General features: G+C 53.4%; 1 protein-coding gene across 1 annotated transcript; it reads right to left on the reverse strand.

The window, feature by feature from the left end:
• Positions 1-429: 429 nt before the first annotated feature.
• On the reverse strand, positions 430-6,571 carry LOC101425471 (uncharacterized). The gene is made up of 5 exons (XM_058285020.1): positions 6,509-6,571; positions 4,951-5,471; positions 4,639-4,798; positions 1,822-1,861; positions 430-1,717 (listed from the first exon to the last, which is right to left on the reverse strand). Exons 1-5 carry the CDS (start codon positions 6,569-6,571, stop codon positions 1,710-1,712), a joined length of 792 nt encoding a protein of 263 aa, XP_058141003.1. The 3' UTR covers positions 430-1,709.
• Between the last annotated feature and the right edge of the window lie 2,236 nt (positions 6,572-8,807).

Genomic DNA, 8,807 nt, shown 5'->3' on the forward strand with positions numbered 1-8,807 from the left:
TTGTTTTACAGGACACATATCATGTAGTAGCCACGGGCTCGCTCTTAAGCGGCTGCTCAGTGGATAGCAAGATGCCAACGCCCCCACCACCCTTCTCCGGGCAATCCAGCCGGCCTTTCAGGCCATCGTGCCCGGGAAGGGGCACCAGTGACTGTCCATCTGGAGGCTCAGTGCTGCAAGACCCTACGCGTCCTGGAAGCTGCCTGCACCCAGGGGAGCAGCTGGTGTGTCCAGCGTGCCAGGGACTGGGAGCAGCTGACGGAGCAGGCTCCCCTGTCTGGGAACTTCTCAGCTGCCTCCCTCTGGGTCAGTCCCCACCCCCGTGGCAGCCTTGAAACTGCCGCCTCCCTCCCACGTGCTCTCACCCCTTATCAGCCCTGGGTCGTCCTAGTCTCGCCCAAGGCTCACCGCTTCTGCCTGGCCTTCAGGAAGGAGCTTTAAAGTGGTTCCAGAGTCCACGTCACCTCCCACATTCTAGATTCTGAGTGGTTTCCTGTGACTCGGACCCTCTGCGACTTCTCTTCCCCCACCTTGGACGCACTCTTGTCCTGGGAGGCCGTCACAGAGAGGGGGAAGGGCACTGGCTTTGGGGGTACCCAAATGTACTAGCACACTCAGCTCGCCACTAAGTAGCTGTGTGACCTTAGGCAAGCTCCTAACCTTGGGGTGCAGAGGCCTCCCCAGGAAGACATGCCACCCAGAAGCCATAAACAAAAGAGAGAGATAAGCTGGGTGATATAAATTCTGCAAGCTCTGTGCTACAAAAGGCACCACGAAGTTAGAAGCCAAAGTAAATAGGAGAAAGTTCTTGCAATGTAAGTAACTGATAATGGATCAATATCTAGAAACTAAAACAGAGTCCTACAAATCAGTTTCTACAAAATACAAATTAATCCAATAGGAAATTGGACTAAGGATAAGAACAGGTAATCCGCTGAAGAATAAGTGAAAATGGCCAGTGAAGTTATGAGACGTGGCTGAGCCTTGCTAGTAATCAGGGCGATGCAAATTCAAACTATGATGACCCCCACACCCAGACCTCATGGTCTAACCAGCAGGCACTGCTCAAGGAACTCCGGCTTCCTGGGGAAATGGCTGGCCACAGGTCTGGGGCAGGAAAAGTAGAGCCCGGGACACCTAGTTGGTGGCAGAAAGCAAAGAGGCTTTCAAAGATTAATGGGGTTGTGTCAAAAAAGGAAGGCACGCCCACTGGGCAAATTGTAAGAAACATCAAAAGGAAAAATGACGGCAGTTGACTAAAATACTTTGGATGTATAAAAATCCATGTTGCTCCCAAGAAACTCAGAAGAGAGAAATCCAGAGAAACTCTTGAGACCCCGCTGAAGCATTTTTTACCCTTCACCTTACTTTGCAAAATGATGAAGGGAAAGGATCGAGCCTTTATCCTGTCTTTCTGGTAGGGAAGTGTGTTTTAAGGTAACCAAAGCCCTCGTTGAGGAAGGAAAGCTCTGCTTTACAGAAAAATGCCAGAAATATTAGTTATTTATGGCTGCCGAACAAATTACCCCCAAACTTAGCTGCTTACAACCACATTTACTTAGTGTCTGTGTCTGTGGGTCGGGAATCCGGGTCCTCAGGCTCGGGGTCACTCACAAGGCTAATGTCAAGGTGCTGGCCGAGGCTGCGGACATCGCCAAAGCTCACGCCGAGGAGGATCACTTCCAAGCTCACGGGGTTGGTGGCAGGATTCAATTCCCTGTTGGTCAGAGGCAGGGCCAGCTTTAGCGGCAGATGATCCAGGCTTGTTACTGCTCTCCTGTTGCTGTCTAGAAATTCTTTATATCAGGACCTTGAACTTACGTTTTGTAAGGGAAGGCCAGTGGGACAGCGGAGACTGCACCTGAGCAGAGGAGGAGCTGTGTGTCATACGCGTGCCAGCCATCGTTTCTTGCCAGACTAGTCCCATAAAGCTTCCAAAGTGCCCCCTAAGCCCAGAATGCTGGTGGGTCCACATTGTATGGGAGTTTGGCAAGAGTCAAGTACAAGGTAAGAGTACAAGGTGAGCATGTTAAGGAAGCCGCTGACCTCCGTAGAGTGTTGGTAGAATGTTTGCATATCAAGAAGTGAAATAAAAACAGCTGAACTAGTTTGTGCAGCCACTGACCCGGTGAGGATGAAATACAGCACCTATGCGTGCAGATCTATGACAAACACGTTGTGTAATTTTGGGTGGTTCTGCATGTGAATTCATTTAAGAACTGGCATTGCATAATATAAAGGTGGACAGCGATAGACTTGCTTTCCTTAGGAAAGTTCACAGTATGGCAGCTGACTTCCATCACAGGGGCAAGTGATAGCACCAGAGAGGACTTAGTCTCAGACATGTCATCGTTTGCCCTATTGTCTTTGTTAGAAGCAAATTACTAGATCCATATGCTAAGGGAAAGAAGCCAGATCCAAAGAGTCACATATTGTGCAATCCTATTTATATGAAATATCCAGAAGAGGTAAATCCATAGAGACAGGAAGGTGATCAGTGGTTGCCTGGGTTGGGAGGAGAGAAAAAGGGGGAAAGACTCTTAAATGGATGCAGAGTTTTGTTTTGTGGCCATGAAAATGTTTTGTAACTATCTAGAGGGAATGGTTGCACAACACTGTTATCATACTAAATACCCCTGAATTGTTCACTTTAAAATGGTGAATTGTAGATTACGGGAATTTTTTCTCAGTTAAAAAAAACAATCACTAGGACCAGCCCACGCTCAAGGGAAAGGGAGTCCATGGTGGGTGGGGGTTTCACACCAGGAGGTGGGGACCAGTGGGGCTCACCCCAGAAGCTGCCTGCCACACCAGCTGGTAGCTGGGGTAGGAATAATAAACTTAGGAAATTGTCCTTCTGCACCGCTGAGTCGAGCCCAGGCTAGCATGTGTTAAAGTCATCAGGTCAGTGGTGGAGGGGACACGGACGCACGCTTGGTGTCAAAGCAACACCACACGGACTTCTTTCCGGGTGCAAGCAGAAGAGCCAGGCTGCCGGGTTCGGCGTTCACCAACCCAGCGTTGGAGGTGGCTGTACAGAACGTATGTAACAGCCGCAAACGACGAGACTCAACTGTGCGCGTGTGCGTGTGCGTGTAGAGATTTGCACACGCGGTTGCATTGAAAAAGGATTGGAAAAACACACAGGGATTCGCGGGGTTGCCTCTGGGGAAGGGAGGGAGGCGGGGGGCTAGTAACCACACAGCCAACGCCATGAGAACCACCCACCGCCAGACCTACTGGCGCCTTCCCGAGATGCGCTAGTCCATCACCTGCTCGGGGCCTGGCCGCTGCCACGTGGGGGGCTGGCCGTGGGGCACTGCCCTGCGCAGCTCCCAGAGAGGGACTTTACGTTCACTCTATGTTCGTAGGTATTTCTGTAATCTTTACAAGAATATGCAAACGTATACTTCATGTCGTTGTTTTTTTTTCAAGGAAAGAAAGGCAAGAAAAGACACCCTTGGTCTGAGTTGTTCCTCCCGGACCCGCGCTCGTCCTCCCCCACCGTGGCCCGTGGACGCGCTGGGCGGGGCCTGCTCACCGCCAGGTTTTCAGTTCCCTCTCGCAGTAACCCCAGGGACGGTGCGGTGGGTCAGCAGAAGAAGGAAATGACACGGATCAAGAGCCCGTGGGCCTCAGTGGTCACCTGCTCCCCTCCTCCCAGGCTTGGGGTAACTGAGGCTGACGGAGAGGTGAGGGACTGTGAGTCGGGAGAGATCCAGAACCCGAGTCCCGTGGCCCACCCCCTGTCTCCGAAGGAAAAGGGCATTGCCTCTTCCGACGGGGGCCTGAAGGCCTTCCCAGGGTCCCCAAATGGGCAGCCTCAGGCCTCTCCTCTTGTGGGAAATGAACACAGAGGCTGGACCCCGCTGCTGCTCTGAGGCACCCCGAGCCCCGGCCTCTCATTCCAGGGGCCAGAAACCGGGGGTGCCCGCAGGTCTGTGGGCAGTAACCCCACTGGCTTGCTGGCCGGTGCTGAGGGCCTCCTGCCCCCTCCCTCGGACCCCAGGGCCCCTCAGCTGCTCCCCTTGCAGGTGCATGCAGGCCTCAGAGGCCCCTGGCAGGTTTTGAGGAGGGGTGACATGCTCTCTTCCCCTGCAGGCTCCCTCGGCTGCTGGGGGGAGGCCACCCCCAGGAAGTGGCCGGGTGTGCAGTAAGGGTTAACACGGCCGGCCGGGGTGGCACAGCCCAAAGCAGGGCCTGGCCTTGACCAGCTCCTGGGAGGGGCCCGCTAAGCCCTTGGAAGGGGGCAGGGTCGGCCCGTCACGAGGGTCTTTGCTTACCTGTGGGGTCGGGCGGGCCACGCGGGATCAGCTGGGCCTCTGCGGGGGCTGGAGACTAAGGCCAGGCACGCACCTAAGAGCCACCCACTCGGAAAGCCCCAGACACCAAGGCGTGGCTGACCACCCCTGGCCGGCGAGCGCTGACGTGCCATCACCCACAGGCGCTGGGAGGCTTCGGCGTTGTCTGCGCGACTCCACCGGGAGAGAACATGGCCAGTTTCCCTGGACTCTGCCCGTGCCCGCGTGGGCGGATTTTCACCCATGCCCTTCGCTGTCACGAACCGGAACCCCGAGCCTGGTGCCTTCTGCATTCTGGGAGTTGAACCCGAGCAGGTTCCTGGGGACCCTGACATACCGTGGGAGGTGGGACGCTGCCCAGGGGGGCGTGCGGGCTCCAGGCGAGGACGATGGCTTCCTTCTCGGCGCCGTCTTCACTCAGCTTCTCTTTTCCAGCGGTGGGGAGTCGGGGAGGGGGAGCTTGGACCTTGGGATCAGCCTCGGGCTCGTGCTTTGCCCTGCGGAGTGGGGGACGGTCACTGAGCCCCCACTCCTCAGCTGTGAAACGGGGCAAGGAGGTACATCTCTGAAGGTGGGGGGGGGAACACACAGGCCCTAAAAGACCCCGTCGCCACCCCAGGTGAAACAACTCCGCTGGCTGCCTCTTTACCTGCTGGCTTCTTCCTTCCTGGGGATGGAAACTTCCAGGCTGGCGCACCTGTCGGCTCCAGCACCCAGACCAGCAGGGCCCAGCTCCTGTGGGCCCAGTAGGAGGACCGCGTTCTGGGCGCGTGGAAGACAGTGGACCCCGTGCTCCCCCGCCGCCCCTTCCTCGCCGTCCACGAAGGAGCTGGGTTGAAAAGCTACGTCCAAGGCGTCCCTGGATGTGGCCTGATTTGCAGGGGTAATTAAGTGAAAGCTTGCAGGGTGAGGTGGCGCTGGATTTCCCAGGTGGCCCCTGATGCTGGCCCAGGGCTCCGGGTCCTGGGCGTCTAGGTTCCCGGCTTGTCTCCTAAGGAACTTGAGGACACTCCACAGGGCAGGTGAGTTTCTTGTTTTACTAGGAAACAAGAAAAGGAGAAAAGCAACCACGCCGGCTGCGGGGTGAGACCTGTTCGTGGGGGCCCAGGTCAGGCCTTTTAAAGCCTGTCCCCCTCCCTCTTTATAATGCTGGGGAGGGGCCCCAGCAGTCTACTCTTCTGATTGGTGGCTCCACCTGTCAGTTCTCAGGGGGCCATCGGTGAGGCCTTTTGGGGGTAGCCCGGGCTTCCCCTTGACCCCCAACGGGATTGTTCCAAATGGGACCTTTCTACTTCATTCTTGGCGGTGGTCCTTCCCTTGGGGTGGCTTCCAGGCGGGGTTCAGGGTCCCATGTCTCATGGCCGTGGTTTCTCAGCTGCAGCTGGTTTTCCCTCTCCCTAAACTAAATCCAGGGACAAGCATCTCAGAGGCAGGAGGGAAGATTCTCAGAGGAGTGGAGAGGGCCGTGTGAAGTCAGAGACAGAGAGACACAGCCACAGGCCAAGGAGCTCCCGGAGCCAGCAGAAGCCGCTGGGACAAGTAAACAGCCTGCTCTTCAGTAAATGTTTAGTATTGTGTGCATCCGGGATTTTGTGGCATTATTGTATTCAACGATTATTTATCCCGATGCCTGCATTTTTGGCACCCCTTGAATTCTGCCTAAGTCCCAGCCCTGGCAGTTGAGTCCCATGTTGTCTTCCTGGAGCTGATGTACTAGTGCAGGAGGCAGACAAACCAAAGGACAATGGTAGGTCACCGTCAGGGCCATGAGGAAAAATAAACCAGGTGGCGACCTTAGAGCAGGGGATCGAAGTGAGGGAGGGTGGGAGCCACGAACCCATCGAGGGGAGAGCATTCAGCAAATGCAAAGGCCCTGGGGCAGGAGCGTGGCGAGCACAGGGTAGCTGGCGGGGAGGGGTGGAGATCGGGTGTGCTGGCCTATAAGACATGCTCTGACTCATATGGCAAAAACATCCTGTAGAGTGAGGAAATTGGCCTCCAAAGAGAGGTCTGGCCTTTGTCCCGGCTCCTTGGAGGGGAAACTCTGGAATTTTCCAAGGGCTAGGAGTGTCTTTGTTATTCATAGAGGCCCCTAGACCACCCGGAGAGCTTACGCTAAAGAGGTGACTCCCAGTGGGGTGGGCCCTGTGGGAAAGACCAACCGGAAGCTGGGGGGTGGGGGCTTCAGCCAGTGACCTCAACCCCACCTCCGGGTGGGGAGGCGGCGGGGCAGGGGACTGAGTTCCTCCGGTCAACCTGGTGCCGGCCATTCAGCCCATCAGGACTCGCCAAGGAAGCCCCAGTAGAAATTCTGCCCCTCCCCTGGGGTGCCTGGACAGGGTCGCATCCTGCCCCCAGGGCAGCTGCGCATCTGGGACCCTCCCGGGCCTCCCCCGCCCTGGCACTGCTTCTGGCTCCTTCGGCTTCGCTTCCCTTCTGCTGTAATAAAAGGGTAATCATAAGTATAGCCTTGCCTGAGTTCTGGAAGTTGCTCTGGTGAATTGTTGAGCCTGAGGGGTAGTGGGATCCCTAATCTGTAGCCAGCTGGTCAGAAGTGATGGTGGCCCTGGGGACCTCAAAACCTGTAGCCGGTGTCTGAAATGAGGGCAGTCTTGCAGGGCCTGGGCCGTGACCTTGTGACCTTGGCCTGGCTCCAGGTCGTTAGAGTGAGAATTGTGCTGTCGTGGGGTCCGAGGTCACTGCACTTCCGCTGGCTGCTGAGGGCAGATCAGAATGCAGGAGGGCGAGGGCGGAAGCTCGAACTCAAACTGAGGACTGGCCAGAAATCCCTGGGACTGCATCAAACACACATGTGCCAGCACAAAACCTCCCTGTGTGGCACGACTGAACCGTCCTTCCCCTGTGCAAACTTGAGGCGGCTTCTTGTGACCGAAGGGATCTCTTTAAAACCAATGTGCATGATATGACCCGCCTTCATAGAAAACATTGTATGTAGACATATGTACAAGCTGTGCATAATGTGTGTGTGTGTGGAAAGGAAAAGACTGAAAGTATTTACACCAAAAGACTAACCACGATGGTCTCTATTTGACAGGAACAGGTGATTTTTATTTCTTTGTGTTTTTCTTTTTTTCCCAAGTTACTCCCAATGATCATACGTGGTTTTTGTAATCATATGAAAGCCCCAAGAATGTTATTTTTAAAGCTACAGGTAAACATTGAAAGCATTATTAAAAAATTTTTTTTTAATTTCTCCCCACCCCCACCATTCCCCCCATTGTCTTCTCTGTGTATCCATTTGCTGTGTGTTCTTCTGCGTCTGCTTGTCTTCTCATTAGGCGGCTCCAGGAACCGATCTTGGGACCTTCTGGAGTGGGAGAGAGGCGATTACTCTCTTGCACCCCCTCAGCTCCCTGTTCTGCTACGTCTTCTTATTTTCTCTGCTCTGGGCATTGAACCCTGGACTTCCTATATGGTAGACAGGAGCCCAATTGGTTGAGCCACATCCATTTCCCATTATAAAAATTTTTAAAGTGTACAAAAGGCATCTGGAAGATTGTGAGAGGGTGATGGATTATGGGCGAGTTCATTTTTCTCTCCTTTGTAAATTTTCTGAAATCCAGTTAAATTTTTTTTTTCTTAACATTCTTTTAACAACTGCACACTCTCTCTTTGGATTTAGATGAGGCCAAGGACTCACTTCCCATCCTGCCCTGGGAGAGCCCCTTCTTCTGTCCAGTTCTCTGTCCTCTCCCCATGTCTACACTCCCCACCCCTGGTACGGAAAAGCACTGGGGGAGTCATAGAATGGGGATGCCGACAGTTTTTTTTTTTTAAGGATAATAACCACCGTTGGTGAGAATGTGGAGAAATTGGAACCTTTGTGCATTGCTGGTGGGAATGTAAAGTGGTGTAGCCACTGTGGAAAACAGCTTCGTGTTTCCTCAAAAAGTTAAAGAATTACCATGTGACCCAGCAATCCCACTCCTAAGTATATCCCCCAAAAACTGAAATCAGGGGCTCAAACAGATACGTGCACACCAATGTTCACAGCAGCATCATTTGCAATAGCCAGAGGGTGGAAACTACCCAACCGTCCATCACCAGGTAACTGGATAAATGAAATGTGATATAGACACGCAATGGAACGTTATTCAGTTCACAAAAAGGAAAGAAGTTCTCATCCATGCTGCAACTTCACGTTGAGTGAAATCAGCCTGGCCTGCAAAGACAAGTATTTATGATTCCACTTACATGGAATATTCAGAACAGGGCAAATTCATAGAGGCAGAGGGCAGGTTAGAGTTTACAGGGGCTGAGAGAGGAGGGATGGGGCGTTATTGCTTAATGGGAACAGAGTGTCTTTTTGGGGTGATAAAAAAATTCCAGAAACAGTTGTGATGGTTGCTCAATATTGTGAATGAAATTACTGGCACTGAATAATAAGCACACTTAAAAATGGCAATTTTCATGTTACATATAAATTTTTAGCACTATAAAAAATAAAGAAATCCTCAATCTATTGATTCTTGCCACCTCTGCTGC

The sequence above is a fragment of the Dasypus novemcinctus genome, chromosome 21, assembly GCF_030445035.2.
Source record: "Dasypus novemcinctus isolate mDasNov1 chromosome 21, mDasNov1.1.hap2, whole genome shotgun sequence".
NCBI classification, from domain to species: domain Eukaryota; kingdom Metazoa; phylum Chordata; class Mammalia; order Cingulata; family Dasypodidae; genus Dasypus; species Dasypus novemcinctus.

Excerpts from the sequence above, each read along its gene's own strand:
- LOC101425471 (XM_058285020.1), bottom strand. The coding sequence starts at position 6,571 with ATGGCCGGCACCAGGTTGACCGGAGGAACTCAGTCCCCTGCCCCGCCG. Across the intron at positions 5,472-6,508 it reads CGCCGCCTCCCCACCCGGAG|ACTGCTGGGGCCCCTCCCCA; the intron begins GTGGGGTTGAGG and ends TCAGAAGAGTAG. Across the intron at positions 4,799-4,950 it reads AGGAAGGAAGAAGCCAGCAG|GGCAAAGCACGAGCCCGAGG; the intron begins GTAAAGAGGCAG and ends CCCACTCCGCAG.